At 36.9% G+C, this 19,488-nt stretch overlaps 1 protein-coding gene and 1 non-coding gene across 4 annotated transcripts; both read left to right on the top strand.

The window, feature by feature from the left end:
• Window positions 1–1,326: 1,326 nt before the first annotated feature.
• LOC140136776 (uncharacterized) lies at window positions 1,327–18,716 on the top strand. 3 transcript variants are annotated; one of them, XR_011856759.1, is made up of 14 exons: window positions 1,327–1,501; window positions 6,332–6,478; window positions 7,231–7,539; window positions 8,026–8,208; window positions 8,395–8,511; window positions 8,690–8,833; window positions 9,716–10,015; window positions 10,888–11,067; window positions 11,820–11,945; window positions 13,201–13,383; window positions 13,941–13,991; window positions 14,623–14,745; window positions 15,542–15,587; window positions 16,814–16,908. XR_011856759.1 is itself a non-coding variant. In XM_072158365.1 (14 exons), the coding sequence occupies exons 1-14, from the start codon at window positions 1,441–1,443 to the stop codon at window positions 16,913–16,915; spliced, it is 2,061 nt and encodes a 686-aa protein (XP_072014466.1). In that variant the 5' UTR covers window positions 1,328–1,440; the 3' UTR covers window positions 16,916–18,716. The 3 variants fall into 3 exon arrangements, 2 of the variants coding, with proteins under 2 accessions (XP_072014467.1, XP_072014466.1); XM_072158365.1 differs by having other exon boundaries at window positions 1,328–1,501; window positions 14,623–14,734; window positions 16,814–18,716; XM_072158366.1 differs by lacking the exon at window positions 13,201–13,383 and having other exon boundaries at window positions 14,623–14,734; window positions 16,814–18,716.
• On the top strand, window positions 2,799–2,870 carry Trnav-uac (transfer RNA valine (anticodon UAC)). The gene has a single exon. It is a non-coding gene; the product is annotated as a tRNA-Val (tRNA).
• Window positions 18,717–19,488: the final 772 nt, after the last annotated feature.

The raw sequence follows: 19,488 nt of genomic DNA, 5'->3' as shown, positions 1-19,488 counted from the left end.
GAATTTCCACTCTTTCAAGGAGTTGAACGAAGGACAGCTCGTTTTGAGTGGAAAACACTCTAAAATGAAGGAAAGTACATTTTCTTTAGGCAATATACACTCTTTTGAGAATATACAGACTACTTTTTAAAATCCTTTTAGAGTGAAATTTTTCCACTTAAAAAGGGCCGTCCTCCATTTCACTCTCTCAATCTTTTTTCCACTCTTTACACTCGGTGTACATTTAGAGAGTGATTTGCAAGTAAATAGAACCATAATGACGTTATAAGCCAGACAAACAGCCGACATTGCTCGATCATATTAATAATTGCATTCGTAATTATTGATAAGCCTTTAATATACTGATGACCAATACGTTATCAAGGATAGAATCCGATTCATAACTAAACTAAAACTCACACTTGATCATGTTGATATAAACAAAAGGAAACATTTCAACATTTTCATGTATGTACTTTGTTAAAAACTCTATAAATAGGCCAACTCAAAATCAAAGATCATGCAACACTCCCGTCAAGGACGCAATGTAAATGCAAGTTTTAAAAAAATTGTTGATTTCAATAATATGATTTAATTAAGTAAAATAATAAATTAATAGCGTTTTATCTGCTGCATAGATGGCATACTGTTTATATAGCAATTTTATTTAAGCAACAAGTTCAATGCCCAATTTTAGGCAGCCTTTGGCAATTTGTGCCCCTCGTATTAGACCTATGGTTATCTCTGGTTGCAGGGGCAGGCGTCAAGGAAAGGCTGATGTTTTGCAGGCAAAAATTATTCATCATGGTAAAATGAGACTATACGCATGCATATATTTAAAAAAAAAGTTCTTCACAAAATGATGTTGAGATAAACTTGAAAATGCGAAATTCCAACCCTCCCCCTTACGCTTTGTTGTGCTTTGCGCTTCTGACTCACCAATACGGAAACAAAGCCCAAATCAGTGGCGTCACCAGGAATGTTTTTCTAGGGGGTGGGGGGGAGGGGCAAGAAAATTATTTTATAAGGGGCACAAATTGCCAAAGGCTGCCTAAAATTGGGCTTTTTAAGTTGAACTTGTTGCAATTTCTTACAGTATCTTGACTGAGGGAAGAGGACCCAAGATCGGTGGCCCTTGTACCTCCTCCTTTGGTGCCGCCACTGGCCCAAATACATCATCAATGTCAGAAACAATGAATGCTGTAATAAGTCATGGAATCTGTCACCCAATAGAGTCTAATTCAGAGTTAGTATTTTAATCATCACAGTTTCCTAATTTAGATCTAAAAACGGATGTGGAAGTGTTGGTATAGATACGTGTGATATAAACGTGGTAAATTATAGATAGAGAAGGTGGGTAGACAAAACTTGGTGAATCATATAGTTATCCAGTTATTCATTGAGCCAATTCTCTCGTAAACGGACAACATCAGGAACGACTTCTTTGAAATCAAATTAAGGATGGCTTCACCTGCAATGATGTGCTGTAGGAAATTGCTAATACTTTTGTTAACAACGACAGGTAAGTATGAATAGTTTTTACTAACAAGGGAAGAGGCTTACGCATCATACACTGGAACATGGAAACATTCAAACATTGCAAACTAGCTCACGAGATCAAATTAATGATGCTTAATTGCTATTCTTAATATATCAATATACAGGGGAAAGAAGAATTACGCATCGCACACTAGCACATTTAAACATGAATTTTATAAATAGAAACATCACATGCATAGGCAGATATACCAGAGTAAAAATCCGGACATACCTGCCTGTGTGAGGACTTGAACCCCAGACCTCTCGCTTGTCGGGCGAGTGCTCTACCACTGAGCTACACAGACTGTCCCTGATAAACAGGACTCAAGTCTGGTCCTGTGCTAGTGTGCGATGCGTAATTCTTTCCCCTGTATATTAATATAAACTGCTCAAATAAAGAAAGTCCGCAGTCATGTAACCCGTTCTACACCAAAATCTGATCTTGTTATGACAATTTGATTGATACGGTCGACTGCAGAATCTTGTTATCTCCAATTTGATACCAAATTTGTTACCAAACACTCATAAGTGACAAAGATTGATACCAGTTTATGACATTTGGTGACTTTTCAAAAGTTGCAAATCAAAACAACGCACGCGGTCGAAATTGCTTAGCGTGGCATGTTGTCAAGCTTGCTTGCCCACGATGGGGCCCTGTCGACTATCCCAAGTGCGCGCTTTATTCAATTGTTAATTTAAATTGCATGGATTGCTACAGTGCTTTACTGATGAATACTAGGGTACGATGCCATCGATGTGACCTAGCGGTTGTTTCGGGCTATATCAATGGTCGCGCTCTGTCATTCACCTCTGCAGGTCCGCGTGGTCCAATTTCAATTTGCAACTTTTGAAATTGCACCAAATTTCATATACTGGTATCAATCTCTCTGAATTTAGAGAGTTTGGTAGCAAATTTGGTATCACATTGGAGCTAACAAGATTATGCACACGGCTTTATCAATCAAATTGTCATAACAAGATCAGGTTTTGGTGTAGGACGGGTTACATGACTGCGGACTTTCTTTATTTGAGCAGTTTATTAAGAATAACGATTAAGCATCATTAATGTGATCTCATGCGCTAGTTTGTAATGTTTGAATGTTTCCATGTTCCAGTGTATGATGCTTAAGCCTCTTCCCTTGTTTGTATGATTATATTAGGCTGGTGGGTAAGCATCATTAATTGATCTCGTATGCCTACACTGGTATCTAATGTGTTGTTTGTATTGTTTACCCTGACTGCTCATATGGCCCAGACTTGAGTCCTGTTTATAAAGGACAGTCTGTGTAGCTCAGTGGTAGAGCGCTCGCCCTACAAGCGAGGGGTCTGGGGTTCAAGTCCCCGCACAGACAGCTATGTCGTGAGGTTTTATTCTGGTAAAACTGCCTATGCATGTGATGTTTCCATTTGTAAAATTTATGTTTAAATGTGCTAGTGTGCGATGCGTGATTCTTCTTTCCCCTGTAGTTTTTACTGTTATTTATTATTATTGTTCATCATCATTATCATCCCCACCATCGTTTTCATAATAATCTTCATCATCATTATCATCATCATTGGCGTTGATTGATCTCCGACGCAAAAATACCACTATGCCGTGTTTGTACGTACCCGTCCATATTCTGCCAATTCAACATGCCCACTTAAAAACTAGGACTACATCATTTACAGGCAACTAGTGAAAAAATCGGGGGGGGGGGCGAATTCCGAAATACTGTCTGCAACTGACAATTGTTTGCTAACACTGATAATATTGAAATAGACCATATTTCGTATACGGGGGAGTGGATGGGACGAGCAGGAAGCGGGGGGCATTTAAGCCTCATCAAGTAAGAGAAAAATACTGCAGTAAAAGTGTTATAGCCGGCCGAATGTAGCTGGTTTATCCTACTTGGCTTGAACTTGTATTACTTAAATATAAATTACACCGTGTGTAAAAAAATGATGATTCTGTAGATTAAAAGTTGAGTTGTCTTTTCATGTTAAAAACAATGTCGGGTCAAAGCATGGAGCTTGTTTTATTAAGCTCCATGGTTCAAAGTTATTTTTAATAGACAAGGAAGCCTTGAATCTATAGGAAATGTGGTGGAAATTCAACCAAAAAGTGCTGTATTTTGACGGAAATAGCCAACACACTTCGCTAAGTAAAATGTACTTTCGTGTCGCGTACGCGTATAGTAGAAAAATATACTAAAAAAGTAGATCTATATAATCTATACCATTTGAGCTAATGGCAGGGTGGTCTTTGTAACCAACTTTTTATTTATTTATTTATTTATTTATTTATTTATTTATTTATTTATTTATTTATTTATTTATTTATTTATTTATTTATTTATTTATTTATTTATTTATTTATTTATTTATTTATTTATTTTTTTTTTTTTTTATTTATTTTTTTTATCTTATTTATTTGGGGGGGGGGCTAGAAAACAGAAAACCTGGGGTGGGAGCCGGGAGGAGTACAAATAAATTCACCTTTGCCTATTATGCTATTCAAACGCAATAGCAAGCTAACACTTAACATTTTCAGAACGCATGTCAATCAATTTTTAATATTAGTTGCACTTATTATCATGGGGGTGGGGGAAGGAGTTAAAATGCGGGGGGGTAAGGGTTTATATTGTCTTTTCTTTTAAAGCGTGTATTGTTGATATCAAAATCAGTCCCCGGATGATATGTAGAAATCCACAAAGTTCATTAATAGGCTAGTCAAATTAAGAAAACATAACCGGGAAAAATAAGCGGTTAACTCACCACTAATTGCAACAGAATCCATTTAGTATAGGCCTAGGCCTACATTCATTTCAGAAAATTAAAATACCGGTAATAAAATTAAATAAAATTAAATTAGATTCAATAACACATCAAAAGTCCCCGAAAATCCGAGTAGTGGAACAGTGCTTAATTTGTATAATTACAAAATGGCCGCTTAGGCACGGGGTGAAATTTCAAAGTTGGGCGACGCACCCACCAAATTTGGAAAAGTATACAAAAAGTCCCAAAATTTCAGAATCAGGTTTTTTACGCTTTTTAAACCAAAAAAGGTCAAAATTTTGGGAAGAAAGTCCACTTTTCACAAAATCGCCCCCCCCCCCAATATTAATCAATATTTTGATCGCGTGGGCCGCTTTAGTCATCCCTTCAATTTGTAGTTTGTCAATGTTAGGTTTTGCATGGCATTGAAATCATAAGCAAAAGTAGCTAGCAGGGAAACACCAGTCTTTATTTATTTAGCAATGACCATGGAAGCATCATCATCGTTCCCTCTTTTTGTTTTGCACACATCAAGTCTCACAGGCACGCGACTCGGTAACGGAAACAATTGTACTGTGGTAGGAAACTTTAGTTGGGGTTTGAAAAAGCAGTTGAGATATACGTAATATACTGAGGTTCGTGAGTCAACAATGTGATTCATGCATTCATTATGTTCATAATGCCTAGACCCTCCTCGGGTCCGTGGATAACGACTAGAATCAACCCAAACCACGGTACCCTCAGAAACATGGAAAATCCTCTTTTACCCCGGGGGGGCACTTACATTACGTGATGGACACCATGCTCATGTATTGGCTCTCGAAACGCACCCTAAATAAGTATTACTCAGCGCGTGCAAAACATAACCTAAACAACTATTTTGCCTTTTTTAACACTAAGAAAAGTAAAAATTCATGTTCAAGTTCTTGTTTAATATAAGTAGTTTGATGTTTTTTAATGTTTTATCCTACGATTTGTTCTGATAGAAGCCAAACATAGCCTATTTCACCCTTTTTTTTATTTTGCCATTAAATTTTGGTACCCTAAGCAAGTATTTTGCTTGGAGTATTCCCTTTTTCCTGATTTTTTGACGTTTTTGACACTCTAAACAGGTACAGCGCTGTACTTGCCCAATGCTGAAAAATAACCGTGTTTACTTGTTTTTTTTAAACAAGCATGGTGTCCACCTTGAAATACAGGTGGCCCCGGGTCTTTTACCGACCCTGTGTGACGCGTATTTTCTATATAGCCCTCATCATAAAAAACATCATAAGAATGACTAACATATAGAAAGGAAATTTTCAAACTACATTTTGTCATTGGCTATAAAAATTACATTTAAAATGTATGTAAATAGCGCCCTCAGTTTTCACACAAATGTACAGTTTATTGAATAAAAGTTAGCACAAAAACGTATAAAAGATGAAAAATTTGATAAAATAAAATATATGTTAGTGTGATAGCTGATATGGTCTAAAATTGAAAATTATGTAGGGCATATATGTTTTGTTAGAATGCCTAGTTTTCTGAATTATTGTCAATTATTATATCGAATCTGAATCCGATAGAAAAATATTGAGTTACTATAACATTATGTTTTTTCAATATTTCCGCCAGCACAAAACAATACGCTATAATATGACTAGGGTTGGAATGGGAGATGGGGTTAATTACTAAGCCGGTACAGCTTGTTATACTCGTACTTCCTTGCCCAGGGTACTGCTCAACTTAGCTCAACTTTTTTACTCACGAAATCAAACAGGGACTCCAAAATGATAAGCATCATCCATGCCACGGTGGGCAAATCCCGAGAGGTCCATTTTTCATAGTATATGGGTATGTTCCTAAGAGTGTTTATGTGCATTTTCGGGAAAAGTGGTACAGAAATACTCCTAAATGCTAAATGCTAAACTTCTTCCTAAAAAAAACTCACAGTTCGGATACACTTGTATCCTCTTTATGCAGCTCAAAACCTACCTGGTCCTACAATGAATTTGTGTTCAATATTGTCGTAGAAATCAACATATATAACATTGCATCCATTTTTATTTTTCAGCCGCTTTGGCTCAAAATACCCCGGTATTACGCTCATGCCAAGAACTCTTCATAGCCGGATATGTCGTAGATGCTGAGTACATGATCGACCCTGATGGTCCAGGCAAAGGTTTGCCAGCTATACCGGTGTACTGTGATATGGCGCATGGTACGTAAATATGTCAATAAAATATCATTTACGTTACTTTACAGATCCGTCCCTTAAACAATTTGTTATATTTTACCAACGTCTTAGCAATCATACACTGACTAAAAAATGTTTCCAGCATGTTCAGTATTGTAATACCAACTGTCAATATTTGATAACTAATTGCCTCGGTCGTAGGTCACTTTCTGGAAAGCTGGACTGGACTGAATAAGGTCAATGGGCTATTCCATTTAAAATCCACACTACTGCTGTGGAAAATTTAGCTAGTCTTCCTCAGAGGGAGTATGCGTTTTGAATACAATAGACAACTGGGTAACTTCCATTTGAAATATTCACTCACTCCGGTTGTGGAAGATATAGGTAAAGCTATAATACAGAGGGAGTATAATGGGTTTCAAAATAATTAACCTCGACCAACATTTGAAAAACATACTCCCTCTATGGAAGATATTTCTAAAATCTTCCACAGGGGGTAGTGTGGATTTTAAATGGAATAGCCCAATTCTGATCTACTTGATAGTCTATCTGGATCATATACTATACTGGCTGTATATATGACAAACGGATAAATCTGTCATGTTAGCCATATTAGCTCAGGGACAGGGGAAAACAATTATAGGCCTAAATTTGGTCCCATCCCGGGCAGTCACTATTAAATGTACCTATATTGTGACATGCGATCTGAAAATAAGTTATTGGATAAGCATGATCTGATGATAACGAAATCTATACACACTATCTTTTTAAAACAGAAGACTACCCCGGTACCACACTGATCTATCATGATCAGATGTTCCACGGTGTCGTCCCCAATGGCTTCGAAGACGCAGGAGAATTCCGAATCCCGGTAACCTACGAAGGCGGTGCATCCATCCAGCAGATATCCAATGTAGCCGATATCTCAAGGAACTGTTCACAATATCTTCGTGTAGATTGCCATCATATCACTATGTGGTGGAAGGATGATCCATGGGGATATTGGGTGTCACGTGATGGATCTATGATGCCAAATTGGGGGTCACCAACTGGGACTAGGGGATGTGAATGCAGCCTTGATCAAAGTAAGATCACATATTATTTGCTTCCTTCAAAGTGTAATGACGTTATCACGTTTTTTAGCGGTCTCAGTATTGAATTGACTCGCATGGGTACTATTTTGTTAAGTTGCAAAAAAGTGGCACATTGATAAGCATGCGACAAAGGAAAGTCAAATCGTTGGCATTACTAACTCTCAGAAGGTAAATACTACTATCATACTGGTTTCCCTATTTTCCCCAATCGCAATGCATAGTTCGCAATGTGAGCATCGAATATGGCCTATAGCTCCTATCAAGAGGTTCAGATCGGTGTCTTAATGATGCATGTATATATTATATCAGTTATCACCAAGAGAGAAAAACGCACAATTCCGGGGCAATTCTCACTTAAGGCTACGTTGTATGTGAGAATTTGCGTGATTATGACAATAATTTTAATTTTAAAAATTGTTTACGGTGCTTCACAATCTCTGCCTGTTATTAGAATTATTATTTTAAACTCAATTTTAGGTTGCGATGACCCGGAGCACCAGACGTGTAACTGTGACGCTAACGATGAAGAGTGGCGTAAAGATGATGGTGACGTCACAGACAAAGCTACACTACCGGTAACAGAGTTACGTTTTGGTGACACTGGCAGCGACAAGGAAAAAGTTGTGTATAAAGTCGGACCGCTGAAATGCTGGGGAATAGGTAAGTATTTTGAAATTATTATTAAAGTTTCCTTTGACATCAAAACCTTAACGTATACATACTCGATGTGATGCACGATTTACGTCACTCACAACTACGTAGTCTTTAAATACTATTACTGTTTTAATTCTGCTAAAACCTATGATGTCACAAAAGTCTATGAACAGTTTCTTTTTTCTTTAACAGAACAAGCCCTTTTTGCATCGTGTGACGAAGTGACTGCTGCTGGTTACATAGGGGAAGGAGACTACCTCATTCTAGTACCTGGTGAACGGCCACAAGTACAACGGTGTAATGAACTATGTAAGTCAGTGTTCTCTAGCTACGGCAATAATTTTGTGTCATGCACTGAACACCTAAATCATAATAACCATTTTGGAACAACTGATCCAATTTGTTTCCGTGCACAAACACAATTGGATCCTGTATGTGAAATCAAAGATAATAACGTCATTCTCGGTATTACATTTCTTCCACACAGTTCTAACGTATCCGCCACCAGTCCTTCGTTCATGTGAAGAACTGCGTCTTGCTGGATACACACTCAATGGAGAATATCTCATAGATCCGGACTACTCTGGGACTGGATTGATGCCATTCCCTGTTTATTGTGACATGACAACTGGTAAGAGCCTAATATTTGTATTTTGACACTTCCATTGTGTTTTTTATCAGGTGCTACACAAATTCCTCTTCATTTACTGGTTTTGAAAGGCGATACCTATTGTTTCCCAGACGTATTTGCAATTCCCCTTCTAAACACATAGTAACGTGAAACCTGAAGTTTTTGAGACTTAACTTTCTAAGATTGGTGTTAGGGATGAAATCAAAACTCGATCGCCGGTTGAACTGAGTTCCATTGTTTAGAACAATAGAAACCAGCTCCAACCGGACGGAACCGCCCGGAACCGACGGTCGACCGCCAAACGAGTTTTGATTTCATCCCTTAACCAGCTTTAACTACCTGCTTTTCATTATGAATGAATGGTTTTACACCGGATTCTCCGTGAAATTAGAACGTTTGCTGGATTCCCCTCGAACAGCCCAAGTGTTCCAGTGACGGAACTCGTATTTAAAAGTTTGCTAAGTTACGATGCCGAATTTTGAGAGAGCTTGCGTTTTCCAAACGTAAAGTATGATACGCCCGTGTATATTCAAAATCACTCTCATGTGACGGGATTTTGAATAGATGCACGGGTGTACGATACGTACGTTTGTAAATCGCAAGCTCTCTACTATGCCATTTTGACGTAATGTAATAATGGTATGCTGGAGCCTATTGTCCTATGAATGATTCAAAGGTATTCCATGAGATCAATTGGTCATAAACAAACGTTGGTCCGTCTAACGGTATAATTAAGGAATTATTTGCACTTTTGCGTAATTCGGAATAACAAACCCTTAATTTTGGTATATTGGATCGAATCACAAATATCGTCCTTCGGAATTTCGTAATTACCTGAATTACTGAACATTTAATAATATGACTCTATTCTCGTCATTCCAGGTACAACAATCATAAGTCACGATCAACAAGGCCCATTATTATCCAAAGGCTTCAACGACAAAGGTGAACATCACATCATTGTTCATTACAACGGAGCGTCATTGCAGCAAGCTATTGGTCTAGTCGATGCGTCCCAAAATTGTGAACAGTCAATTAGCGCACAGTGTCACGATTCTCATATCTTCTCCGGACATCGCACACGGAATGTCTACACGTGGTGGATATCACGCAATGGCACGAAGATGACCAATTGGGGAACACCAACTGGTGTAGAGGGATGTCCCTGTAGCTTAACTGGAAGTAAGATGGGGAAAGTATAATTAATAAACATTTTTATTTGTTTGATTGACAAAACCAAGTGAATATCTACTCACTACAACATTTCGTCCTACACTTCGAAGGACTTCATCAGGTATGACTGATATGGCCATCTGATCCACTATCCCGGCAAATAAGTTCGAGAGGTTTCCGATGCACCAACGCCCTAAACAAAGAGGAGGGCACATACCTCTTTAGTCATGTATACGATCCACTTCTGAAGTTCAGTCTGAAAAAGAGACTAACACTGACTAAGGAACAGCGGAGACCACTCAAACTTGTTTGCCGGGAAAGTAGATCAGATGCTATTTCAGTCATACCTGATGATGAAGTCCTTCGACGTGTAGGACGAAATATTGTAGTGAGTAAAAATTCACTTGGTTTTGTCAAGCAAAAATCAAAAATGTTTAATTAGGGCCTACTGAACAAACCTGATGAATCTGTTCAACGAAATAGTTGGATAAGACAAATGTCAAACAAAAGCTTCACACCCTCTCGTTCGTATCTATGTGAGGGTGGGGTGGTAGGGGTAGGGGTAGGGGTGGACAGATGTGTTTGGTACACAGATGTGTTTGGATTTACTTAATACCAGCCCGACAGTCAATGGTAACTTTTTTCGTGCTGGTAAATGACCGACTGGCTAGTGGTACCAGGGCTATCAATTTTTGAGAATTGCGTGAGATACAGTCGAAAAGGGGCGTACCAGGGCGGAAATATTGTAAAATTGTTCAACAGGCATAAAAATACATTTCAATGAAAAACAGAAATATTCTGGGGAAAAAAGTGCGTAAAATAATGCAAAAATGCTAAATAAAATTGATTATTCATTGTTGACTCATTTGTTACATTTAAAGGTTGTGAAGACAGAAGAGATCTTTGTAACTGCGATGCTAACGATGATGTATGGCGGACAGATGGTGGTATTCTCAACGACAAAGATACGCTACCCGTGTCACAGCTACGGGTGGGAGACACTGGGGGCTCAGACGAAGTGGCACTTTACAGTTTGGGAGAGCTGAAATGCACCGGTTTAGGTGGGTTGCATCCATAAAAGAAATTGTGACACTATGGACCACAAGAGTCTCATCCCAGTGGCATAGTCCAATAACCTCAATTACATATTCATAGTGCAAAATTTGACCTCAAGATGGAAAGTATTAGTTTTTGTACCCAAATCTCCCAAGGTCATTCAATGAATGTACAAATGTATTGGGGTTTAAGAACTGTTCCCCTGATCTCAATTCTCTCAACTGCATGTAAAACCACTTCGTAATTTTGCTCTCGTAATCTATATACCATCGCTACCCTCTGCAGGGCTGTTGTCGAGTAGAATTTGTATTGTCAACAATCATCAAATCCAACGTCGACAAAGCAATACATCAATAAAGTCAAAATATTAAGTTCAGAAAACACGTTATGCGTAGTTAACTTTATTTACATTAAAATATTACCATACACCGCCATGACCCCATATACGCAGCATCAGAATATTGTGATTGTAAATGGAAAGATAATTTGCACCACTTACGATTGAAAATAAAAGACTGGTGCAGTTATTTCATGGTAAATAATGGCGATATTAAGTTCTTCTTAAGCTTAATTATCTCTATTAATATTTTAATGACTAGTATGACAATATTGTCGACAACAGCTTTTTCGACAACATCCCTATCGTTACCTGAACAATGATAATGTGAGTGTATGAATAATGGTTATCGACATAATCAATAGTGAGGAAATCTGTGAATAACAGAGTTCATTAATACGCACCTTCTTCGTGTTACAGGAAATATGTACACATCTTGCACAGCCTTAGAAGGAGACGGTATCTCGGGAGGCGGGCAATATCTGATTGATGCTGACGGCGAAGGGGGACAAGATCCCACTGTGGTCATGTGTGAAGGTTCGACTGGTAAGCAATATGTTTCTTACTCATCTGAACCACATGAATATAATTATCCTTATCTCAGAAAAAACTAATAAGCAACAAGCTTTATTCTATAGGCCTATTGGGCTATTCCAGTTGAAATCCATACACCCCCTATGGAAGACATGACCTTAATCATGGCCTCAAACACAGGGGGTGTAGATTTCAAATGGAATCACCCGTTCAGGCAATCCTGTTTGGCCTTCACACTCCCTGTGTGGAAGATTAAGGTAATATCTTCCATAGGTGGTGTATGGCTTTTAACTATATAGCCCATTACGTTGCAGATTCCTCAAAACAATTTACCAGCGATTTAGCTGAAAAAGGGCGTAATAATTAATTCAACCATACTATGGCCTAACAATGCTTCACGCATGACACTTGTTATCAACTGTCAACATTTGACAATCAATTGTCTCATGCGAAGTTTCATTTCTGGAATCTGGACTGAACAAGTTCATCTGATGTAACTTGATTCCTATCTGAGTCCATTGTTGTCAATTGTCAAACTGGTTATTTCAGGGACAGGGAAATGATTACTTTGGAATAAAGCTTTCAAGAAGAATTGCTCAAAACTTTAAGGGCGTTGTAGCGTAATGATTTCAAAGAGAATGAGTAAATTTCCCTTATAGCCCAGTTTTGTATTGGCAGTCTAAAAACAATAGTAGAAATAAATAATATAGGTTCATACTCAGTAAAAGCATTTAATAGTCTTTAGGTGTTCCTTCGTATTGGGAATAATCCTCGGTCGCAACCGTTGAACATGGTTTTCTAAAAATTAAAACAAATATTACGAAAACGTAAAAGGCATCTTGCTATTTGTATTGAAAAGTGTACATTACGGGAAGCCAGATGATCGTGTTTATTAATAACTAAATTTTAGTTACAAGTTGTGCTCAAAATTTAGGAGGATATTTTTATTCGGAGGAGGTGCCTACATGCGACCTTTGCATTTCCGCAGTAGGCCCTAGATGTGTTTCAAAGTTTTCCAATAATGCAGTACATCTACTGGAAAGGCTGAGATAAAACATACATTGCAAATGTATCAAGTAATGGCGTAGTAAATATGAGCGATAGTCCGTTACGTTGTTCACTGGTGCAACATAATTTTGTACCATTGCTTTCCTTGACGTGACGTCGATCCTGCTCTCAGAGGGGCAACAAGCCTTTATATAATTTACACTAACATAATCATGATAAAAGAGAAATACGTTTTTCATTTTTGTCTCTTATCATGCAGAAATAACCACAAAGATTGTCAATTGCCCCAACGCAACTCGGATAGTGCCTCACTTCGTAACGGTTATCTCTGGCGAAGACAAACCAATGGTTACTAAATCTCCCCCAGCAGACTCGGGTGGCTCCCAGTGTCCAAAATCCTGTACAGATACCAATAGGAAACAGCCGGGGAAATCAAATAAAGGTGATCTTTTACGTTTTCGTACTATTTACAGGTTTAAAATATACCCAAGCAAATCTGTTACATTTTCTAAGTATAAGATTATTTATTTTCTGGGACTACAACGTTTGAATCATAAAAATTCGTAGTGCATTTTGCAAAATGGCGAATAACCGTTAACTATAAACCGTCCCTATATAACCCATGAAGTGCCTTACGCGATTCGCCGAGCGCGAGTAGCGACCGCGGTCAAATCAGCTTTACATTGTCAACATATCGGTAACTTCGCCCTCTATAGTATCTTATACAAAATGTCGGTTCATAGTTGAATGTTGTTCGTCAATATGCGATGCCACATCAAATCATAATTTGGAAAAGTGTATAAAAATGTGAAGATAATAACATTTGAAGTGGATTATTGTGACCGAAATAGTTTATTTATACATGTAGCATGAAATTATCTATTGGTTTAATTTAACTTCCACATATTCATAAAAATGTAAATTTGAGAAAAAAAGTTGCACACTTCTTATAACATTCTTAATAACAAATGTGTTTTTGTTTTTGCTGTGTTTTTACAGCTCAATACATTGGTCAAACAGCAGAACAAGGGACCGGCGTTTCCTCAGCCGGTAAGCAATTCGGAATATCATGTCAATATTAGAATTAAATTAAAGGGGCACTTCGTGATCCACAGCCTCATCCCCACTTTTCTCAAAAAAGTTGAGATTTTTATATCACTGGAAACCTCTGGCTACATAATGTTTATGTACAAAATATTTCTTGCAGATTAATTCGTTTTGCAAAGATATCGTGAAATTTGAATTTCGTTCTGGTGCACCAGAACGAAATTACAATGCATTGTCTATGGAGCAGTGTAATACACATAATCATGCATAACTCGCAAACGCAAAATCGGAATCAACTGAAATTTTGGGAATAGGCTTTTTCGTGGATATGTACTGAAAATGTCATAAAAAGAGGATGCTAGGATCACGAAACACTCCTTTAAATATGCTTGATTAGCAATGTTATATCGACCTTTTTTTTTAAAACTATGAGATTGGCCTAGATCACTTAATGTTAAATTTTGTAGGTAACTAACAGAACTGTCCATTCGACGTGTTCAAGTGCGGTCGTTAGGCGGGGGAAGTTTGAATGTATCACCTCAATGTTGCTTTATTTTAATGATTTTCTACAAACAAAGGGGATCATTTTCAATATTAAGTACTAATGTTTATAATTACTCAATTTTTCACGCAGCCTTAAATTTCATCATATTTGGAGTGATTTTGTTGCTACTTATTGTAATCATCGTTTTGGTGATTGTTGTTCTGCAATGGCAAAGGGTGAAGAAGATGCAGCACTTCGCCTTGTGAGTGAAACGTGAGCAAACACAATTCTTCATTACGTTGGAAGTGCCTTAAACAATATGTCATGTATCACCGCGTTTTTCAGTCATGTCGACAAGGTCACCCAGAAAGTACACAGTGCAATTCTATAGCTGTGTACAACAAAGTTATCCTCATATATAAATCTGGGTCATGTAGGCCCTACTGCCTCTGGCTACATTACAAGTGGGCTAAACTCAGTAACAGGGAGAAAACTTCAGGGGAAACTCAAGATGTGAATTAAGTGAAAATGAAAGTATGTTTAAGGCACAGCTAACGTAATGTCAAATTGACAATCCTTGGAATTTACACCGATCTATAAGGTATACATTTATTAAAGTTTACTTAACGCACTACCAGGAAGCTAATATGCCAACATTGTTATCCGCCTGCAGTGGAGGGATGTGAGGGAGGGAAGAAAGAGCTAGAAAGAGAATCAGGATGACTAGGATGACAATAACTGCTCAACAACCAAAATACAGAAACAAAAGCCAATCAATTATGAGATCGAATCAATGCCATTATATAGCTAGTCATGTTATGTTACATATATAGGCCTATGCTTATTCAGAGTATGTCAATTAGTTTAAAACATATATAGACAGCATCGGGGTTCTGGTACTAATAATGACTGGGTACTCATTTTGTAAACGTTAATGTTGTTACACAGCCTTCATTTGCGCAATTATATATATCACATTTTTATTCAAATTATCACAGATTGTGCTCTCTTTTAAACTGAACGTGGAATAAAAAATTATGACATAATGTTCTTTTAAATCTAATTTCAGGACATCACCGGAATCACCTGTAGAATCAACAAACACAGATCAAAAGGTACCTATTTAAGGGATCTGGAATGAGCGTTCGACAGTATTTTTTGTGGGACATGGGAGCACATCAGACGTATCGAATTGCATTCTGAATACGAAGCATGTCTTTCTGATATCAAATATTTTTCATTTTTTGAAAATCACAATATAATACAAATTTTATGACAAATTATAAAAATTTAATATTTTTCAAATTTTTGATATATAACAGTCCTCGAAGTAAATTATATAAATCTAATGATATATTCTTAAAGTGTATGTAGCTGGGAGGAAAAGCCGACGGTCAATTGAAAATTTTGACCTTTTCATATTGAAGATATGGATTTTTTCCCAAAAAGACCTTTTTTTTTTGGTGTTTTGGGAAAAAAATCCATATCTCAAATACGAAAGGTCAAAATTTTCAATTGATCGTCGGCTTTTCATCCCACCTACATACACTTTAAGTATAAATCATCAGATTTGTAAAGTTTACTTCGAGTACTGTTAAATATCAAAAATATCAATTTTTAATGATTTGCCATAAAATGTGTATTAAATTGTGAATTTCAAAAAATCAAAATTATTTGATATCAGAAGGACATTCTTCGTATTCAGAATGCAATTCGATATGTCTGATGTGCTCTAATGTCCCAAAATAAATACTGTCCAAACGTTCATACCCCAGCCCTTAACAGATCATAGTAAGATTATAGGCCTACATAAAATTATACATCCATGCTATACTTTATCAACATGACCAACGTCCAGTACCCTTAAACAACCTACGCATATAGGCCTATATAAATAATTACATTTATAAAATAAAAAAGGGGGACGGACGATTGATGATGATGATGATGATGATGATGATGATGATGATGATGATGATAATGATGATGATGATGATGATGATGATGATGATGATGATGATGATGATGATCATAAATCGTGATTCATTTTCATGTCTCACGCAATTTATAAAATATAATTGAATTTAATCATTACCAAAATTATTAACAAAATATGATGAAATACCTTTAAGCTAATACACAGCCAACCAACGACTTCATGAGGTATGCTGCTGGCTGATTTACTGGCTGGCAACTTGATCGACACATTAAAAGAAAAACAGCTGAACAATAAAGAAAGTAAACCGATTATTTCAACGTACTCCACACCAATCACAAAATGAGGTAACATTTACAATAATGTTAGTGACATTTTTTTAAATAAATCTGTTCTACTTTTCAGAGTATAGAATCCGTGGATCATTTTTCAAGCCTTCAATTCTACAATAACCGAGATGAACCGGCAAAGGTGGGAAATGAGTACCAGCAAACTCCGTTAATTTGAACAACACTGTAAAAATAAGTTAGTCATTCAGTCCGATTAATTAGTAAAAACGTCCAATTTGGCCTAACGTTTTGACTACCTATATTTGTACATGGACTAATGTAAGTTTCTCATTGACTTAGGCCTATTCAATTGGTCGTTCTGTCCGAATACTTAATATGCTTTGCCTTTGAAAAAATATAGTTTTTTTTCTGGACGAATTTTGTGTTCCAAATAATGGATAGCTGCTGCATGAGTTTATACTGTCGAGCTATATGGTCCAGGAGTAGGATGAAGGTCCAGAATCTCTAACGTCCAAACAAAGACCCTAACTGCAAGGATATCCAGCTCCATCATTGAAATATTGATTGTGTCTGAAGCAATCCCTGTTTCACCCACACCTGTTGGATTTGAATAACGTGGCCACTCGTATGCATAAAGCCTCGTTTGCAGTATGAAGTAGGCCCTATACCAGAAATAGTTTATATGGAATTGAAAATTTATAAAACAATAATTGGAAATAAATGTCACGGAGAAATTTAAAATGTTAAATGTGTATAAGAGCAAAGCCTGGCGGGAATTAAGTTCATTGCAGCACTAAAGACTACATGTATTACTTCAATTGTATATAGCAGCGAAACTTAGATCGCTTCAAAGGAAGTGCCACTGTATGATATCCCTGTATTTAGGGTATTTGGGCCAACGCACATTAAACCAGTTAAACAAAATACTTGTATTAAAATTCAAGTTCTTGCTACTTTTATTCGCCTGTACATAATTTTTATGCTGTATATCAGATGATCATGATGATCGCGTGTGTTATAAACATAGGCCTACACTATAATAATGGGCTGTTCCAGAAAATAGATGCACACCTCCTATTTTGGATTTCCTAACTTTTTTTCCAGTCATGATTTAAAAGTGTCAAATGGTGAAAAAAATCAAGCTGAAACGGACATCCTGAATTTGAGAGGCTCATCCGTGATGTTTCATTTCAATTCCAAGCTCTAATTCCCGTAATATTGGCAACAGGAAGCAAACTTGAAATTATTATAAGGCCAAATAAAAAAATAAACATGTTTCACGTCCCCTCCCGCTTCCTTTTTTGTGGTTTCTTAAATTTTATTTTTATTTTTTGAAATTCAGTTATAACTTTAAAAAAATGTCTAGGAAGTACAGATGTTTTCTACAGCCTTGCTAATATACAAGAAACACTTTTATAAGGTTTTGTGATAGTTAGAGGAGGCATATCTCTCAGAACAACAAATAAAAAGAGGTCTCCTCATTTTTCTACGCATTATTGTATACGAGTAAACAGCTCTAATTATGGGTATTTACACCGATTTTGCGATAAAAAATAAAAAGTCCCCTCTTTCTCCTTTTTTTTCAAAAACCCGGACGTGAAACATGTTTTTTTATTTTACTTGGCCTAAAAGGGTGTACCTTTATTTTCTGGAATAATGGGCTATTCCATTTAAAATCCACACTCCCCCTGTGGAAGATTTTGGAAATGTCTTCCACAAAGGGAGTGTGAATTTCAAATGGATTGAACACATCAGGCAGTTCCATTTGAAACTTGCCCTCCCTCTGTGGAAGATTCAGGTTGAATCTTTCTCAGCGGGTGTATGTTCATTCCATTTGATATTCATGCTCCCCTGTGGAAGATATTTCCAAAATCTTCCACAGGGGCAGTGTGGATTTTCAATAGAATAGGCCAATACACATGCTGATTATGTTTTATTTACTTTTATGTGTATTTGCTACTATTGTGAAATGAAAATAAATGTTGATATACCGTACAATAAAAACCAATCATAATGCATTATGCTCTGTTCTGTTGGATTCATACTTTGAAGACACTGATTTCAGCTTTTTGGTAAAGTCCCAGAAGTGACTACATTTTAGCCACCAAGACCTTTCTGAAAATGATCTTCATAGTGTTTTTATAGATCGGGGAGGGGGTCACAAGGATTTTATGGATACCCATGCTAGATTCGGGGTTTCTGGAGGTGACCCCTACCGGCACTAGTTTTTAGTAAAATTATACCCCTAGAGAGACCAAATTTCTATAAAAACATTCTATCAAAAAATAAATGAGTATGAATAAACTCCACTAAATTAAAACAAACTTCCATGGTCAATGATGAGCTAATGTCTGCTGTAAAAATTACTTGGAATTCATGGATATAGGCCAGGAAACTGGTCGCATTTCTTTGATAATGGGCTTTTTCAAGTTTATGTTTTTGGCATGGGACAAAGGCAATATCATGCCACAAGCACCCCCCACAAGCAATATTTCCAATGGAGAAAACGGGAAATATTACATAAACGTAAAAATACTGCTTCTTTCGCCTGTAATAATCATGCAAGTATCCTATTTTTTTGGCATGCTTGTATGTCAACACATGCCGCCTTTTTATTTGGAAACGGCTAAGTTTATGCCCATTTTCATATTATTAAAGATTTTCCCAACACCCACGAACACAACACAAAGGAATGAAACGATAGCTACGACTGATTTGAGTTAGGTAAACAAAAGCACACCTCATTTAATCCAGACAATTCAAGTCATACAGAAAAGAAGATAACAAAAA

This window comes from Amphiura filiformis, chromosome 17 (genome assembly GCF_039555335.1).
Source record: "Amphiura filiformis chromosome 17, Afil_fr2py, whole genome shotgun sequence".
Lineage (NCBI taxonomy): Eukaryota > Metazoa > Echinodermata > Ophiuroidea > Amphilepidida > Amphiuridae > Amphiura > Amphiura filiformis.
Note: the sequence above shows the minus strand (reverse complement) of the source record. Positions and strands in the feature narration are given on the sequence as shown.